The 20,346-nt window shown below is 28.8% G+C and overlaps 1 protein-coding gene across 1 annotated transcript in view; it reads right to left on the bottom strand.

Annotated features, from left to right (window-relative positions):
- Positions 1-20,346, bottom strand: part of LOC129912188 (uncharacterized) — a 90,669-nt gene that overhangs the window by 54,212 nt on the left and 16,111 nt on the right. The window contains exon 2 of the mRNA XM_055990333.1: positions 1,843-2,025. Within this exon, the coding sequence (XP_055846308.1) occupies positions 1,843-2,025 (183 nt within the window). The remainder of the gene's footprint in view (positions 1-1,842; positions 2,026-20,346) is intronic.

Raw genomic sequence — 20,346 nt, 5'->3', positions numbered from 1 at the left:
TTATTGACTAAGCCTTTAAATTAAACCTTCAAATTTTTATAAAACAGTCTGCCACAAAAGAACCTTACTTTGTATCAAAGCCTTAAAAATTCTAACCTTAACTCAAGCCTTTGGTCACACCACTCAAAACCTTTCATCTTTCCTTTTTCTGAATGTGAATAAAATCCCAGGCACAGGAAGTTCCATCCGAAACGACAACGACGACGACATTGTCGTAGTTGGTCTTCGCAAGAAAGACTTGAAGCGGAGTGTATAAGAATGCGAACAAGTATTAAAACCTTTATAATACCAACTTTGTAGGGAAGTGGAACAATGGGGTCAAGGTTATTTCACTTTAAACACTCATACGCTTGATCTTGTATACGAATACATATAGACAAACACATGCATATAATATTTGAAAGCGGACGGAGAAAAAGCGAAAGAAAACGAAGATGCGTTCACAACTAATTTCTATACTAACAAGGTTAATCCGTTGGTTCATCAATTTGCATTAATGTCATAGTCGTTGTCGGGCTTGGGTCCTCGTTGATTTTTGCATTTCCCATCATTCTAAAGGATATGTATTGGCATCGTGTGAAAAAATGTTAAGAACAAGAATGTTTGAAGAACGAGTTGGAAAAAAAAGGTGTTGTAAGTTGCATTTCGTTGGCTTCACCAATAAGTATTGAAAATTTGAATGAAACAACAATTTCTTTGTAATCGATTCTTATAAAATATTTTTTTGAGGTAAAAACTTACATTACAATACGGGGTCTATAATTTACAAAATCTTAAATTGAAAAACTTGAAAAATACGTCAAAACACCTGTCGAGATTTGTTGCCGATGACCAACCAACAGTGTAGGAAGTACCGTAATCTCAGTTTGAAATTTCGACATGGTTGGCTTTCAGAAGTTCTGACTTTTTTTGTAGGCATCGTAGAAACATGATTGAAGCATCATATAAAAGGTAAAACAATAAGCTTTCAGATGATTCTAAATTTATTATAAGTTGTCATATAAAAATATGTATTTAAAGGTGATGAAAGAAAACAAAAGGTTTTTTTTCTCAAGAAAAATGAGTTTTTGAGGTTTCACTTCTACCACGTGTGAATTGCACGCATAATTTTTTATCATTAAACAACTTTTGCCAAAATTGGGCTAGAACAATGGAACGTACGTTTAAGTATCAAGATGATATGCATCAAAACACAACAAAATTGTTGATTAAAAAAATTAAAGTTTATCAATTTTCCAGTGACCAAGTATATACGACTCAGCGAGGCATTAAATTTGTGTTGCATTTACAAGTTGGTAATTTTAGTTAGCGTTCTAGTTAACTGATGTGAGCTGAAAATGGAATAAGAACGACTAACGACGACGACGCCAAGTAATGACACACATACTAACATTTTTTCTCTGTGTTCATCTGTTCATAGATCTTAGATGTAGATATTTAAAACTACGTTATACTTACTCCCAGCAAAGTAATATTATGATTTCATACTTGATTAGCATATAGTTGAGGCACCATGACGATTATAATCTACCTACTCTTTAGAATGATGCCAACACCATTTCAAGTGAAGCGGATGCGTGAAAACATCACACTCAACTCGCAGTGTAATGAACAAATTATACTTTTTTTTTGAAATAAGTTTAAATTATCCGTAAAAACATTTTACACCACTTTAACTATAACATAATTTGGGATAAATGCTTGAATAAGTATGTAACTCGGAAAAATGTTTCTAATTTAATATCATAAATACGGAGCGTGACAAAAATGCCACAACTTTATAATGATGATGATGATGAATGTTTTATTTATGGTTTTTTAATAGAAAATTTTGGAACTCACCACAAAATGGAATTCCTTCTGGCATCCATGTTCCTTTATCACATACTCGGCGTGCTGGTCCAAGAAGTTCAAAACCTCTTTCACAGGAATATGATGCCACAGTGTTGTGTGTTAAATTTGCATTTGAAAATACAACCGAACTGTGTGCTGGTGAGCCTGGAAAACTGCATAGTGTTGATACATCTAAAAAAAAAAAAGAGAAACATGATTTTAAGAGAAACAACAAAAATTTCTAAAATTTATATTTTTAAGAAAAATTTAGTAAATTCTATTTAAAAAGTTGTTGCATGAGTGTCCAAAAGTTTTGAACTATACTTATTTATCTACAACCATTAAATGGAAAATGATATCAGTGTGGTAAGAACTCTATAATTTATAGGTACTTGACAGTACTCCTCTCCTTTATTTTTGGTTCCAATGTGTACGAATGTGTATCTTTGTTGCGAAAGCAGAACCCAATATGTGAAGCAATTTTAATGATTTATGACATGAAGAATGTCTTTTCCAAAATTCCATCGTATTTAATATAATAAGTAAAATACCTGCAAAGTATTTTCGATACGTATGTTTGTGATTTTCTTCGTTGTCAACGGACGGAAGAAATATCTTTACAAAGTTTGTATATTATCAACAAGTTGAAAATTTAATTCAAAAATAGGAACACGATATCCGTCATTGTGATCGGTATAATTGACTTTTTAGCCATTTTCAAAGTCAATTAGTGAAAAAGATTTGTTTTTTAGTTTGAATTCCAAAATTTTGTATATAAAAAAAATATTCTATATGAGCATATTTCCCAAATCCATAATTCTGTAAATGCGTCAGAATTGAAAATTTAAATTATATTTTCTTTTATTTTAAAATAAAAAAAAAGAGTGTGTGTACACTAGGGTGGTCGTTATTTTCCAAAAATTGGAATTTCTATGCTCCCAAGGGCTTATATGGTTGGAAATAAATTAAAAAAAATATTCCCGAAGTTTCAAGTCTCTAAATTAATTTTAACCCGTGCCGAAAAGCGGTTGAAGTTTCTTATGGGAATAACATGGGGTTTTTGACCTTGTCCCATCAAATTAAAATTCCAGCCAAACTATTCGTTCTAAAAATCTGAAACTTGGCAGACTTATACCTTATAGTTGTAGCAATCATGTGATTTTTTTTTTTCAGATTTTTAACTATTATAGTTTCGGATATTCAGCTCGGTAAAGAAAACCATTTTTTTCTGACTTTTTTCATTTTTTTTTTTTTTTCAAATTATTAATTAAAGATCATATTTTTTTTACTCTCAAAAATTGAGTGACTTAGGGAATTAATTCATTCTACTCATTTGCTAATTTTTTTGGGGGATTATTTATATACAGAAGTTCATATTTTGAGCTAAGGAACCGTTACAAAATGACACAACAAGATTTTATGACATACATAGGTATTTTTCCTATATTATTTTCACATGGAATTACTCATAAACGAATAAGGAATTTATTATAATTTTTTTTTTTTTTTTTTTGAGAAAAAAAAAAATGAAAAAAGTCAGAAAAAAATGGTTTTCTTTACCGAGCTGAATATCCGAAACTATAATAGTTAAAAATCTGAAAAAAAAAATCACATGATTGCTACAACTATAAGGTATAAGTCTGCCAAGTTTCAGATTTTTAGAACGAATAGTTTGGCTGGAATTTTAATTTGATGGGACAAGGTCAAAAACCCCATGTTATTCCCATAAGAAACTTCAACCGCTTTTCGGCACGGGTTAAAATTAATTTAGAGACTTGAAACTTCGGGAATATTTTTTTTAATTTATTTCCAACCATATAAGCCCTTGGGAGCATAGAAATTCCAATTTTTGGAAAATAACGACCACCCTAGTGTACACTATAGACCGGGGTCGATAATTTTTGAAACCAAAAAAAAATCATAGTAGGATGAAACCCATTGGAAAAGGAGGTGAATATGATAAAAATTAAAGGAAAAATAAATTACGGGCGAGCCAAGTTCGGGAAGTGGGTGGGTTGAGTTTTTAATGGTAAAAAATGGTATATCTCGATTTCCGGTAAAACTACAATTTCTATGGAAAAAAGTTGTATGGCAAAGTTGTAGGTAATAAAAAGATCTACAACTTATGTATTTACAATTTTACCTCAAAATTTATATGAAAAATTCAAAAAACCAAGTTTTTGGTTTTTTATTTATATCTTTTTCAAAAAGATGTTTTTTTCTACAAAATTTGGTGAAAACCTACCTACCTATTATGTCTCAATTACACAGTAATTTATTTGATTTAAAATATTAATTTTTAACCTTATTTTGACTTAATATCAAAAAAGCACCCTAATTTTCAATCGAAAATTCACGTGTCAAAATATCAGTTTTTTTCAAAAAATCGGTGGGTAATTTGTTCTTTAAAATCTCTTCTTTCTGATGGTGTAAACATAAATTTACATTAGTATACCATAGTACATATTCTCGGAAAATGCAAAAAATGAAAAAAGCTTAAATTATTAAGTAAATATTTTGAAAACTTACTATCCGATGATCCAAATTTTTCAAAAACCTAAATTTCGATTTATCAAAACTGTTTTTAATAGCTACTTTGCAAAATAAGTGGTTCAACAAATCAATAAATAATCTTTCGGAAACTGACACGTGTTTCAGTTTAGAAAACTTTACATAGTAATTTTTAAAAATTCGCACGAATTTTAAAAAATGTCTATTTTTAGTTCTCAAAAACGAAACAAGGGTCAATTTTGAAAACCTTCAATTTTGAAAACCTTCTTTCAATTTACCTTTAAAGTTTAAATTTTTTGAAACGTGTTTGCTTGTGTTTTGCATGACCAATAAATAAGGGTGTTCCTGTTCATGCCTAAACAATCACCCAATTTTTGAGAAATTGATTTTTCAAAAATAAATATGGAATTTCTTCTTATTGAACCAAAAAAAATTTAATTTAAGATTAAGATTATGGTATTCTAGGCACTTCTGTATACAAAAAAATTGTTGAAATGGGTTGATTTGATAACGAGAAAGTCAGAAATTAAAAAAAAAAAATTATTCTAGGCAGGTACCAATAAAAGAAGTTCAACAAATATTTTTTTTTTATTTCAAAAAACAAATTTATGTGAGACGCACATACAATTTTTACTAAAATATTAACTTTAGAAATTTTTGAAATTTTTCCAAATTGATATATAGTAGGTATACCGCTAGTTTTGATTCGAGGATATATATTTTCATATACACGAAAGTACTGTAAGTTAAATCTGACAAAAATAGAACTATCAGATTTGGTGTTGGATTGTCCTTTACAGAATCGATAAAATGGTTTGGGCAGTTAAATAAAAAAAAAAAAAAAAATATTTTTAGAATTGGCAAAGTACTTTAAAAATGTTTACTCGCTAATAATAACAAAACCTTAAAATTCCACCAAAAGTTCTTTCTGAGAAACTGATATATTCTAAAAATTTCTAAAATTTCATAAAATTTTATCAAACGAAAATGTTCTACAAGTCGGTATGGCAGTGGGTGGATTCCATTTTTAACAAACCGAAAAAATTTCCATAAATATCTATCAAGTTGCATCCGAGTTCCGAGAAACAAAAATATTATAATAGTGTACTTGGAAGAGACGGGGAAATTCTAAAACTTCTTTTAAAGTTTTACTCGCTCTTAAAAATCTATCAACAATAAGCCCACAAACATACTTAAACTTTAATTTTGAAAATGTTTTCATCCAAAAATACTTTAAAATTAAAAGGGGTTTGGGGAAGGTGTGTAAAAAAATTAACCAATGATCTTTTTCCATACCTTCCAAATATACAAAAAAAAAACAATCAAATCAGTTGAATATTTCCACAAACAACGTGACACGAGATTTTTATTAGACAAAACATTAAAAAGACTTACTTGTGACCCATGATAGTCGTTCATTGATTTTTGTTCGATTAATTCATAAAATTAGCCATTAACCGTACATAAATTATAGATGTCAACGATGATAAGAAAATCGGGTACACTGTGGCGTATACGTGTTTTTTTTTTTTTTTTTCTATACAAAAAAAAGAGATAAGCGACTCTTGACATCAGTTGTTGCCAATAATGTTTTATTTTTATATTTCTTTGACTATTTGTACACTTTGCTTTGCAAAAAAAAACCAAAATAACTACAGTGTGTAATTTAAAAATCTAAAAACATCAACGAAAATCAATTTAAATGCTATATTCTTGAAACATTTGTTTTATGTCATCACATCAGCCCTTATCTTCATACATAATTCAGGACAAAACCCGTATATATAATCTCTTACATAAATATTTACAGCATAAAGACAAAGCAATAAATCCTATCTTCAAGTTATTATTCTTTCAGATCTAATTACGATAAGACATTCAAGAGTCATGCCATCGTGTGACGAGCCAAAGGCATAGGCACAGAGTCCGCATCACATTGACAGGAAGATATTTTTAAGAACAACTGCATAGAGCGATGATGATCATGATGGCAAAGAGGGATTGCCTGCCTGCCAGATTCATGGAGCATTATTAAGTCGATGATTATTAGTCAAATAACAAGGCATCCAACGGGCTTTCAATTCTTCTTTATGCAATAAAGCCTCCCCCCATCACAAACCCCCTCTATCCTAGCTTCATTCTTTTAAAAGCCTGCCATTTCAGGTTCGAAAGAATCACTTGCATGAGCTATAAAAGATGGTAGTGCATTCTTACGTGTATGTAATGGACGCTGATTTACAATGCAAGATTGGAAATCGCTAGAAGCACTTGCGGTGCCTCCAACAAATCCGTTGAGCATACATAGATTGGCTGCCATTTATACATAGTGTTGTGTGTGCTGTGAGTGAATTGTTGGGCATAAAAACAGATCACACAGTCAGTGTAGGAAAGGTTGGTATGGAATGGAATGGACTGGACGTATCCATCGGTGGCTAGCTTTTCTGGGCTTGCTGATGGCAGTGGTGATCCTCTCTCTATGTGGCAGCAAGCAAGTAGTAGAGAAGGCGATAGACCGTTTGGATAAACTTGCTTGAACCGCATGCCAAGTGGTCGTTTGTGCCGATACTACAAAAAGATAGTTATTGTTATACAACCGACAATTTCATAACGGTCAAATGAAAATAGAAATTATAGCCACTTTGTTGTTGTTTTTTTTTTTTTTTTTTTTTTGTTTTTGTTGGTTAGTGGTTGATTGTTGCTGTATGTAAGTTTGATATCCCATTAAAGGAGACTGCACAGTGTTTCCTGGTGCGACAGCTTTTAAACTTGCCAGACCGGGTGGGGATGGATCTTCCTTCTTAATTTTTAATAGCAAAGGTGGGGTTATTTTTTTCTACAAAAAGTTAATCAAGTCTACTTTGCATAGTAAACGAGTAGAAAACATGGTTTTAAGGTGGGTCTTCTTGTAATTGCAACAAATATAAAAGCGGTAGTCAAAGTTTTAGCGCAATTATCAAATTAAAATTGGCAACTCAATTGAATTGGTTTTTGTAATTAAGTTACATAAACATTTTTGTATTTCTTCGTTTTGATTTTCAGGAACAAACCCTTTTTATTGCAGCAATTCCATTTAACCTCAGAGTTGTAACTAACCTCTCAGAAAAAAGGAAGGAAATTTAAGTTTCTAGAGACCTATTGTGGAACAGAAAGTTATATTTTTTCAAAGCATTGCCAAAATCTGGATTTACTGAAAAAAATTAGACTTCCAGCAATTGCAAAAGTTCAAGGTCCATCAATTTTCAAACGATTGTACATTTACTGGCCTTAGAAGAGAATTAAAGCAAATTTCAAACGAAATTTACTCTGTTAGAATTGGCACAATTTCCTTTTGTGTTCTTATTTTTATAGCTACAGTAATTTGGATACATCCATACTTAATTTTTGACTCATTATTTATTTTTGAAAACAATTAAAAATTGAATGTTTTAGGACAAATAAATGGTTAAAAATGATGTCAATAAAATATAAAAAAAATTTTGGAATTCTTGAGCTTATAAAGTTTGATATTTTAACCAAACTTCAACTTTGGAAAAAAGATTGATAGGAAAAACTGTTTTTTTTTTAAGTACTTTATTCAGTTTTGGGGAAACTTGTACTTGACAGTTTTTTAATAATTAAAATTTAAAAAGTTATTGCTCGACTAAAAAGGTAAAGTATATTAAGTTGACTTAAGATGTGTCGCGTTTTTTTTGTTGAACCTCAGTGCCATCCTAAAGGCCTACAGTTCTGTCTTATCGGCATCTTTCTATCTCATCCCTCTGCTTTTTTATGCACAAAAACAATATCATCTTATGTTCAAAAGAGACATATTTAAAACCTTAAGTAGACTTAGGATTATATTGGGTTAAAACTTTTTTTATTATTGTGAAATCTAAAATTATCTTATGTTGACTTATCATCCTTAAGTTGACATAAGATAAAATATTTAAAAAAAAATTCCGAAAGGGTGTGAAAAGGCAAATCATCTTATGTCAACTTAAGAATTTGGAAATTAATATAAAATACAATTTTTAGAAAAGCCAAACTATCTTAAGTCATATCATAAATATCTTTTTGAAATAAATTTAATAAAAAAGATCATAAAATTTGACATCTAAATGTTTTATTCAACTAAATCTACACTTGAAAGAATTTTTGGGATGCAGCTTTGAAGTGTTTTTTTGCTCTCCTGAAAAATCATCAAAATTGACATAAGATACTTTACCTTTTCAGTGGAGATTGTATGAAATAAATTCCAACCCGGAACATTAACGTTCAGTTGTGGAACTTTTTTCATATAATTAACCGTACCAATACCACATTCCTTTATCCTTTATTTGTGTGTCATTACACCGAAAAAAATTTTGATAATAACAGCTATCAAATTAACATTTTTGACTGACAAAAGTCGTCAAACAATTAAAATATCAATTTTGATATGATTATCATATCATTTTGACATTTTTTTATTTGAGGTGTATAATGAGAATTTCACTTTGACTATTAAAATATCAATGTTGACTAGATTTTACGTTTTAGTTTATTATTATGATGTTTCTTTCTTTTTCTTTTTACCGACTTCCAAAAAGGAGGAGGTATTCAATTCGCCTGTATATATATATTTTTTTTTTTTATGTTTGTTACCTCATAACTTTGGACTAGAGCCTACGATTTTGTTCGTGTATTTAATTACACGTGTACCCGATACACGTGTACACGTGTATCTAAAAAACGTTTACACGTGTATCTTATTTACACGTGTATTTATTAAATACACGTGTATTTATATTTACACGTGTAAATACGAAACAAAATGATTTTTTTGCTTTTTGGGGGTAAAATAAAAGTTTTTAAAACTAAACAACTGAAGATTATTGTGCAAATAAATAGTTCGAATTGGAAAAATAGTATTTGAACTTTTTGAAGACCTTATAAATAATTTATTCAAAAATTAAAAATAATGATGTGCCTTTTCATTAAAAAAAAGCTAATAAATTTTACCAAGATATATTTGCATATTGCCTACTGTGTCTTTCTCAGAAGAAAGTGTACCAACTGTTACATGTTTTTTTTGTTAATCACCGTTTATTAGAAGATCATATGGTTTACTAAGTTCATAGTGAAAGTGTAAAAGGTGTTTTATAAATAAAGCGACAAATTCAATCAAAATAAATTTTAAAATAAAACTAAAATATGAAGCCAAGGAGTTGGGTATGGCAATATGCCCACCGAGAAGGGACAAATGCCTACTGTGACTTAGGGGGAAGTGGTCACCCTTCGTACACGGTCACCCTTCGTACAGTGAGCATAAAACAAAAACTAAACGGTATTCAAACACGTGCTTACTAGTGTGCATAGACATAGTAGGCGACGAGCTACTAGATAAATTTTGAATCCTAAGTGCAACGGATTCGGTCGCCACAAGACTTTTTGTGTTTTTTAGTGCTCTGAGTAATTTTTTTATGTACATTTGATGTCATGTTGTGTTTAAGTTAAGTATGTTTTTGGCTAAACAGTAATGAAGAATTGTTGATTGAAGTGTTAAATTTGTGTTTTAATTATAAATATTGCAAAATCTCAGTACATTTTTTCAAAAATCGATTTTTCTGCATTATGTACAGCTTGGGGAGCATTCGTACAGTCAAATATGGGGCACATTCGTACGCATACGTATGCCCGCCAGTAAATTTTCTTCAGCAGATAATAATCAAAACACGGAGTTACAGTTTTATTGAAACGAAATTTAAACCTCTATAATAAGTATTTCGCATTCTATAGTGAATTAAGGTTGGTATTCTTATATATGTAAATAATAATTTCTTTCAGAATCATCGAATCGCGAAAAATTAAGTGTTTTATTTGTTTTTGTTTTTTTCTGAGTCAAGTTCAATTAATTGATAAATTAATAAGTAATTAAATGTTTTAAAACTCATATTTGACATTTGACAAATCAAAAGTTAGTCAAATTAACGTTTTAAATATCCTGTACGAATGTACCCCATGTGCTGTACGAAGGTACCCCACGGGTGGGGAGGATTCGTACAAAAATCTAATCCCAGTAAAATGGCTATAACTATTTAAGCCTTTGATTTAGAAGTGTCAAATTTTTTTCTAAAGTGTAATAATATACATGTTACAAATAAAGTCCATTTTCTCGAAACTGGAGTGAGTAAATAAATAACTAAAAAAAAATAAGTAAAAACTGTACGAAGGGTGACCACTTCCCCCTATGTAGTTCACAACAAAACAACCGTTTTTCTTGTCCCGGTGGAACAACCGGAGCCCTTGGACGGCATTTAAAGGGACTCCATGGAGTCAATTTAATTATTTTATATGTTTTGTTGCTTGGTAATCTAATCTAATCTGCTTTATTTTTTTACTTTTTAGTCGTATAATATTTGAAAGAAGATGATAATTTGCTTGGGTGGTATGAGCTCCCAAAGCCCCTCTCTTGCAATTTACCTACAAAAGCTTTTTCGATATTTAGAATGGGATAAAATAGATTTGGGGTGTTTCAACCCCCCAATGCCCCTCCCCTGAGTTCGGACCCCAAAATATTGCGTTGCAATCCAAACTTCATATGTGTACAAAGTTCAGTTCGATACGATAATGGGAATCGGGTCAAAATTTTTTTCCAAGATTTATATGGCTAGGGTTGAATAAGAATTTCCAATTAAATTTTCCGTGTAATTTCAATGTGTAAATCTAGCCAATAACCGCAAAAACCTGAACAATATCCTTTTCATTCAATATAATACATATTTTAGGAAATCGCCACCAAATCTACCTGTTCGAACGCTATTTACACGTGTAAATATAAATACACGTGTAAATATAAATACACGTGTATTTACAAATACACGTGCTTCGGCACGAATTATTTAAATACACGTGTAGCACGTGTACCTTAATACACGTGCAATAGTAGGCTCTACTTTGGACTGAGTAAACCGATTTTGATAATTCTTTTTGTATTGGAAAGCTGGTGGCTGCAATATAGTGCCAACCATAAAAACCATAAAACCCAGTTTTGATCCATGGAAATCGGTTTTGTTTTTTGATAAAAAAGATTATTATTATTATAATTATTTTAAGTACTTTCTTTCTTTTTTCAAAACATTACTAAAAATGAATATTTTTTTTTTAAATAGTGGTGATATTATTTTATTATTTATTTTTTTCCAAACTATGTATGTGAAGTAAACTATTATTGCCGATCAAATTTTCTCAGTAAATCATACATTTTACTTCGAAAAAAACACAAAGTGCCTTCAAATTAGTACACATTAAGAGTTTTTTATTTAATAATTTTCAATAATTTGGAATGAGAAATTGATAATAAAATATCAAAAAAAAAATTCAAAAATTTGATATTTAAATATCATTCTGATAGTAAAAATATTGTTTTGATATTTTAATTATAATAAAACACATTTTATAGAGCATTTTTTCTGATATTTAAAAAATTTTAAATTGATATTGTTTTTTTTCGGTGTACTTAAGGAAAATACAAAATTAAAAAAAAAAATTACTTAAAATTTTCTCACACCTAAAGTGCACGAGTGGGTCGCACATATTTGCCCTTAAAATTCAAATTATATACTAACATTGAGAATAAAAGATGAAAAAAAAAAAAACAGTTCTTTGAATAAAATCAGTTTCATTTCTTTTATAAAGATGCATTTTTAAGAAATATCAAATTCTTTAGAGTTGTTTTTTTTTAAACTAATTTTTTATTATAATTAAATTTTTGAAAAAAAAAGGTTTTAAAATAAAAATGGTAGGTATGCCATTTTGTAGCAATCTATTAATCAATACCTAAAACCTAAATTTAAATGTGCCAATTTCCAATCCAAAAACCCCTGTGAATAAGATCCAAAAACTGATAAATACCAAGTTTGAAGTGTATCAGCCCATCGGTTTAGGCTGTAGCTTCTTATGAAGACCGACAGACACCCTGATAGACTGATAAACAGCCAGACTATTTTATTAAATATTTTATTGTATTTTTGAGAATCCAAAATATTTAAGATTATTGTTCGCACTGCGTACATTTATACAAAACAAAAATATTCCAAATTTTGTTTCAACGTTCAAATAAGCGGTTTTTAAATTTATTTCAAACTAAGTTTTTTCTAAGGTGCCAATATCCACAAAAAACTTACTTTGAAGGTGTTAAATTTCGTACGAATAGTGGCATCATTTTATCCCATAATTCATAATCTTTGACATATTTTCCATTAAAAATAAATGAATACCTCAACTTAAAATAATGAAGAAATTATTTAGGTCACACCTGTTTTAAGCAAAAAAAAAAAAACCACTCATCTATACAAAATTTGATTTATAGTTAATGCAAAACTAAAACCAAAATTCATTGATATACACAACTTAAATAACTGGATTCTAAACACAACATCAACGAAAATTCCCAACATCATTCTACACTACGTATATCAACCATACTATAGCAAAAGTTCAGCTATAGGTATAAAATTGTGTTCTTTCCATCCCAAAGCGAACGCAAACATAAAAATACCAACCAAAACAACAGTTACTCTGTGTGTTCCACTTAAATTCCTGTTTCCTATTATCTAACCTGCTAGGAACAAAAAAGTACGCTTGCGTTTTAATCCTAAAGAACAGCATAAAATGTGGTGCCAAGGCCTCTTCGTTTGGTTTGGGCCAGGCTCTTTGGCTCTCTGGGTATACAACAACAACACGCAACCAAAACAAATTTTATCTCAAAGCACTTGTTGCATTAACTACTTTCTGAAGATAGTTTCATAAGATAGTCCGAGTGGTAGAGTTACATTTTGTGGGTATAGAATTTTGTATTTGAAAGTTTTTTTTCTGTTTTTCTTTAAAAATTATATTGTTTAAAATTTAAAGTTTTCGCAAGGATTTTAACACTAGAACTTGAATATAATACCGAAAAACTGATTGTTGATAGGTTTTCAACATTATGATTTTTTAAAAAGCCCTGATCAAAAGTTTTAAATAATACCGATTAAAAGGGATTAAAATAAAGTTTATTGCATTTGAGCCATAAACGTTTTATACAAATTTGTATAAAGTTTCTGTTTTTTTTGAATATAAATTCTTTTATTTTTCAGAAATAATAACTACTAGCCTTTTTTTTATTCTGAATATTGTATTAAAAACATCAATTTAAGATTTCATTAAAAACAAAAGTTAGACTTCTTATGGATTTTCAAGACTTAGAGATGAATTACTCGAACAATATTTTAGGAAATTATTTTTTTAATTGGTAGTTCATATGGCACCCTTTGTTTTGGAATTCCAAAGCCTACTTAAAAGAAATGGCAGATCACACAACTTTAAAATGTGATAAAAATCAGACATCCAATGATTTTGTGTTTCTGTCTGTATGCCTGTATAAGTGTAAAGGTCCCAGTAAACAGGTCACTTGTCTTCAAAATTGGTATCTAGTCTTTGTTTTCGATTTTGTCTAGATGAGATTTAACATGATACAAAATAAAGGCGTATCAAAATATGAATTTTGGAAAAACTTTTTTGTTTTTCAAAATCGATATTCAACATTTTTAATAAATATCTCATTTGGTAGTTTATTCATTATTTGAATAGCAAATACTTGTTTTAGTTGTCTTAGGGCCATTTTTTTCACTCGTGGTTAAACATAATTTGAGAATTTTTATCCTCAACTTCCGAATTTTTTTATTCACTCCAAGTTGACGTTTTCAACTTTTGATTTTAAATTCGAGAGTTGATCAACTTAAAGTTTTCTCAACTTCTCTAAAAAGTAGAAGTTTAAATTTTAACTCAAGAGTTTGCTTCAATTTGAGCAATATTGAAAAAAATGGCCCTAATTTTCAAAACTAAAAAAAATTAAAAAACATAAAATTTGTTTTCAAAGGAAAAAAAAATAAAAATCATTGGAAACGTTTAAAAAATAATAGTTTTTTAAAAAAAACATTTGAAAAGAGTTTGTTTGCCATTTTAAGGTAATTTTTTAACAACGCTTTAACCAAAATTTTAACTCTCGAAAAATGATTTTTAAACAAAAACTTCATTTAAAATACAAAAATTATTTTGTTTTTTAGTCGAATGCAACTATGGGAGGAAGCCAAAAATTTAAAAAAAGCTTTTCGTGTTTGTGTTATTTTTTTTTTTTTTTAAAGTTATTAAAAGATAGATTTTTTAAACCGTTATTAATGTTCCCGACATAATTAGTTTTTTGTTTAGCCTTACAAAATATTTTTTTTAAGTGGTAACAACGATTTTAAAATTTGTTTTCAAATATTGTTTCTTATTAAATGACCATACACATCGTTTACAGGGCAAAGTCAAAAACATGATTTACTTATTTTATTTATTTTTTACATTTCTTGTGAACTTAAAAAAATTATATATTATAAGAACTAATAACAAGCATTTTTTATTTAAAGGGTTCAACCACCTTGTTCCATATAACTTTTTTTTTATTCAAAATTGATAAAGCCGTTTTTGGGAAAAAACACTTTTTTAATTTTGGTCATATAGTGGAGCTCAAAAATTGGCAATATTAGGGAACCCGGCCGAACAGCTTAGATTTTGATGATCTTTTTTTTCAAACGTCGGTAATTAAAAATACTTTAAAGTCTATAGATTAAAAATTGCCGGTGTTGCCGTTTTGATTTTTTAAATTTAATTGAAGATTTTTGTGAACAAAAACAAATTTTTTTTCAAAAATTTTTCTTAAATTTCATAAATTAATTGATGCCAAAAGATTGTCTAGGAAATTCAAGGAAAAAAAATATATGGGAGTGAGGGACAATCTTCCAGAGTTCAAGCGATAGATGCAATTTTCTTATTAATTGACTTCAAACACAAAAAAAAATATTTGAACACAACGGCAACACCTACAATATTCAAATATACATTTTTTAAAAGCTAGAAGCTTAGTCATATATGTAAAATTAAAATTAAGTTAATTAAATGAACGGCTTTTGAAAGAATGGTAATTGAACTCAGATTTTTGAAAAAAAAAAAAAAAATTATTGAAAAAATTTTAACATGTCGTTTTTTAAACTTGGTCGTAATATAAAATGCATTTATTTTCAAATTTTTTTGGCCGCATTTATTATGATTTCAAATTATAAAAGGAAATGTCAATATGTATTACGGTTTATGAAAAAAATTAAAAAGTATTTCATTTTCGAAGAACTTTTTTTAATAAAAGTTTTGAAAAAAAATGTAACTTATTTTTTTTTTTAAAGTTCAACATCTGAACATAAAATTATTTTTTATTCATTTAATTACCCTTACTGTTGAAAGTTAAATAGCAAAAATTTAAAGTTCCTATTTACCACAGTCTTTGAGAAAATTAATTATTTCAATGCAAACATTCAGTTTTAATAAAAAAAAAAACCATTGAAATTGAAGTAATTTTTCATTTTTTTTTTTCAAAAGTGTGATATATTTTACCTTTTTGGCTTCGAAATTCAACTGATAATATTTATGGCCAAAAATTTTTTTTAAATAAATTCATATTTTATCAGAAAAAGTTTGGAAAAAAGTCATTTTGAATTTTTCTAATAACATTTTTTTTTTTAATTCTGAGTTTGAGGACCATTTCAGAGCTGTTCGGCCGGGTTCCCTAATAAGTTGCTTTAGTTACTCTACTAATAATGGCAAGTAACGTTAAATTTGGTCCTTAAAAAATGTATTTTTTTCCCTTCAGTTAATCAACAAAAACCCTTAACTACGAAGTGTGAATTAATTCCCTTCATTGATTTTGGCTGCGACTCGAGATAGAGAAAGAAAGACACAGACAAACAGAATTCCGAGACCAACTTTTTTTGTATTCACTATCATCGTGATATCATGTTTGATTGATAGGTATCTGGAGTAAGATTTTTTCCGAGTAAGTGAAAAATTGTGAAAAACACATGCAAAAAATAGAAATCCTGTTTGATAATAAATTCCAGGAAAACCGTTAAACGCAAATAAAACAGTAACGTACCAAATTTGAACGATTAATAAATTTCGTTCAAATAAAACTAAAAAGGTATTTTAAAAAAGATTGTACGAAGTACGAGTAGTTATCATAGAGTTATTAAGAGGAAACGGTATCCAAAGAAAATATCATAACAAAGAAAACAAGAAAATTATCGACTTAAAAAAAAAAAACAAGACAGACTCTGAGCCCACTTAGAGGATCATTATTTTAATTAGAAAAACGTCAGAATAGTTACTAACTTATAATTTTTAAAAAGCTATTATCTGGAAATTTTTGTACGTATGTTCAAACCATTTATCAAAATTTATATATTTTTTGACAATGTTGCGTCGAAAACATAGTTAAAATACTTGTTGTTTTTTTCGTGAGGTTAACAAAAAAAAAAACGGATAACAATAAAAGGACTCAGACAAAACCCACGGTCTAAAAGAAAAAAGCTGGATTTTTTTTCAATTACCTATAGCTGGAAATTTAAACTTATTATATGCAGTTTAGCAACTAAGTTGTCAAATAAAACCGACAGAAAATAAAGTTTTTTGCTGAATAAAAAAAAAAATCGGTTTGAAAACTGAAAATAAACTCAAATAATTCGTATCCAAAAATGTGCCTCATCAATCTTCATTTACCTTACATCGTGGGCATTAAATAAAAAAACGCTACCAATTGAACTATTAGATTTTAATAAATATCTTAGGAATTTATAGCAATTTACTTGTAACCACTAAACATTAAGTTGCGTCGTCGTCGTCCTCGTTGGTCTGTCGGTTAGTCGATTAAAATCGGAATGCGACTATTTTATGACCAAACATTCAAGACCGGTTGATTATAAGCCATAAGTGTATTGATACAAACCATCAACAACAACAACAACAACAAAAACAACAACAACAACGACATGTGCGACGGATACAAGAACGTTATTTCTAAGAAAAATATCCAACAACAACAACAAAAAAAAACAAATAAATAAATAGCCTCAGGTGGGGTAAAAGAACGGACACCCAAGCTCTCTATTACTCTTATATACGATTCAGTATATCTATAACATCATAAGACCAAACCAACTAACACGTTTTAAACTTAACTAAAGCTAAAACTAGTTAGATTTTTACTCCGTTTCTCTCTCTTATAGACATTAACTTATGACCAAAACGAATAAAAAACCCAAAGATAGTTTTATATAGCATCACTATAGAGCTCTATAAGAATATCTACCGACGACAGTAAAATTATTGAATATACGTCTTACTGGCGAGATTATTTAATAAAAAGAAAAAAATAACAAAACCTGACCAAAAGTAGGTCAGAATAGATATAATAAAACGCACAACTTTTATCTTACTGTCTTTCTATAGTACGAGTATATGCAAATTAGAAAGATTCTTGAAATTCTTTTTTCACAAAACAAACATACTTACTAGGTGCTCAGTGCTCAGCGCACATTACATTTTATTTGTGTTTTCTGGTTTGAAGAACTAAAAAGATATGGAATAATCATAATTGTAGGGTTCCTTTAATAGCGCCCTCTATAATTTTAAATGTTTGGTTAGATGTAAAATTGCAATTTGGACTCTTTAAGCTGGCAGACTTATAAGCTTTTTAATTATTTTTTATATGGAAAAAGAGAAATCGGCAACCTTGACGAAAGATGGCAATCCACAGGGCATATAGTGTCTTATCTTTACTTACTCTCTGTCTTCGTGCGGTCGCGACTTGTAAGTGAAATTTCCAACTGCAACACTGCAAAATCTTTTGAATGTACGGTTTCCCTTTTGGTCGGGTTGCTTGTTTATGAAGTACAGTGGGACAGTTTTGATAGTTTCTGAGCAAAATTTTAGAATTTCGAGAGGTCTTGCATTGAAAAATGAATTAAAATTCTAAGAAAATTTGACCAAGTTTTTTGTCAAAAGTCGTTAAAAATGTGTGAAAAGCTCTAACTTTTGAAGCATTTAACAAAATTTCAAAAAGTTGAATAAGCTTAAAAATTGGATAATGTGAACCCATTCAGAGCTAAAAAGTGTAATCATCAAAAATTTACAAAAAAAAAGAGGTTGTCTGTAAACCCGGTTTACGGACGATGATTTTACGTGATATTTTATAATTTATGATATTTATTTCAAACAATCATAATTTACAAGAAAAAGCTTTGAAAAAAATTACCTTTTTTCTTTTCTCATTATATTAATTTTTTTTATTTTAAAAGCTATCATTAAAAAGCTAAATATTTCTTCTAAATAATAAAACCATTCTGAAATTTTTACAATGCGCAAAAAATATTAAAATAATTTATTAAAAACAATCATTTCTTATGAAAATAAATTGCACGACTGGGGTCGCACGTACTTGCTCTTATGCTTAAAGTAACTATAATGTTAAAGCTTTTTATTCAAGAAATTTAAAATTCGATATTTTGAAGAAATTTCATAAGTAGTATAAAAAAATTAAATCTGTTTTTATAATTAATAAAACTCCGTTTTAAAATATCTTAAAAAAAAAAAACAAATATGCCATTTTATTTCTCGTATAAAAAGATATTTTTAGAAAAAAAATTTTGAAAATTGTAGGAGCCGTTTTTTAAAAAAATAATTTTTTATATATAAAATTTTTTTAACATTTTTCAAAAAAAAAGTTGGTATGCCATTTTCAAGAAATAATTAATTTACACATAAAAACTTAATTTCAAAATTTTTCATTGATCCGTTTTCAAAAAATTGATTTTTCAAAAAAAAATTTTGAAATATTTTTTAAAAAACCAAAAATGCGTTTTTTTTAATTTTCTAAAATTTTAATATTATCTTTACTTACACACTTTTGTATAAAAATTTTCAATTAAATCAGGTTAATTTTGTACGAGATATTCAGAAACGAAAAGAACCGTTCTATGACAGGTACCGTTAATAACGGTACAAAAAATATTTTTTTTATTTAAAAAGTTGGCCCTTATGTGTAGTATTACACACAAAAATTTTAATCAAAATCGTTAGAGCCGTTTTTGAAAAAAATTAACTTTTCTATTTCCGTTATATGGCAGGTACCGTTAGTTTTGGTCATAAAAAAAAAATTTCAATTTCCCCTCTAGGGAATCACCAAAAACTGCTAACTACCAAGTTTGAAGAAAATCACTTCACTCGTTTAGGCTGCAGCTCCAGATAGAGACAGACGGACAGACAGACAGACAGACAGACAGACAGACAGACAGAATTGCCGGACCCACTTTTTTGGCATTCTCCATCATCGTAATGTCATGTAAAATTGTTATCTCGAGTTCGATTTTTTTTACGAATCCTAAACTTGCCCTATAGTACCTATATCGAAAGTAAAAACTGAAAAAATCATTTCCATCACCCAAAAATTAATTTTAACCTATAATAAATTTTATACCTACCACCTAAAAGCTTATTGCTTCAGCTCAAAATATATATATCGATTATGTCTATTAGGCATCTGCAAAAAGAGCTAGAATTTTTTAAACTCGATCAATTTTCATCAAAAAAGCAAAAAAAAAACATATAATTTTATGTTCTCACTCTATTGAATCAATTTTTTTTAACAACCTATACAAAATTTTACATCATGTAAAAGCTTATAATTTCACCTTTCATATGACTTTTCAATCTTATTTCTGCGATGCCTAGAAAAAAAGTTATAATTTTTTAAAGCCAACCATGTCGAAATTCCAAACGATCCAAAAGATTACGGTACTTCCCACACTGGTGGCTGTTCGTGATCAACAGATCTCGGTTGCTTTGAGGTATTTCGCAAGTTTTTTAATTTAACATTGTGTAGCTTGTAGTGAATGTACAGTTATGTGTGATACACCAAATGAAAGGTAACATCATGCTCATGCTCAATAAAGTCAAATTTGTATTTGTTTTAGATCAAAAGATAGAACCTGTTGAATAATAAAACTTTATTTTACCGTTATCTCAATTGTGACTACAACATTGATTATGCACAGATATAGTCCTGTCTATTATCTTATCTATCTACAATATAAATTTCATTTATTTATCTCTTGAAGAAAAAAAGATAAAAATTAA

This window comes from Episyrphus balteatus, chromosome 2, assembly GCF_945859705.1.
Source record: "Episyrphus balteatus chromosome 2, idEpiBalt1.1, whole genome shotgun sequence".
Classification (NCBI taxonomy): Eukaryota; Metazoa; Arthropoda; class Insecta; order Diptera; family Syrphidae; genus Episyrphus; species Episyrphus balteatus.
Note: the sequence above shows the minus strand (reverse complement) of the source record. Positions and strands in the feature narration are given on the sequence as shown.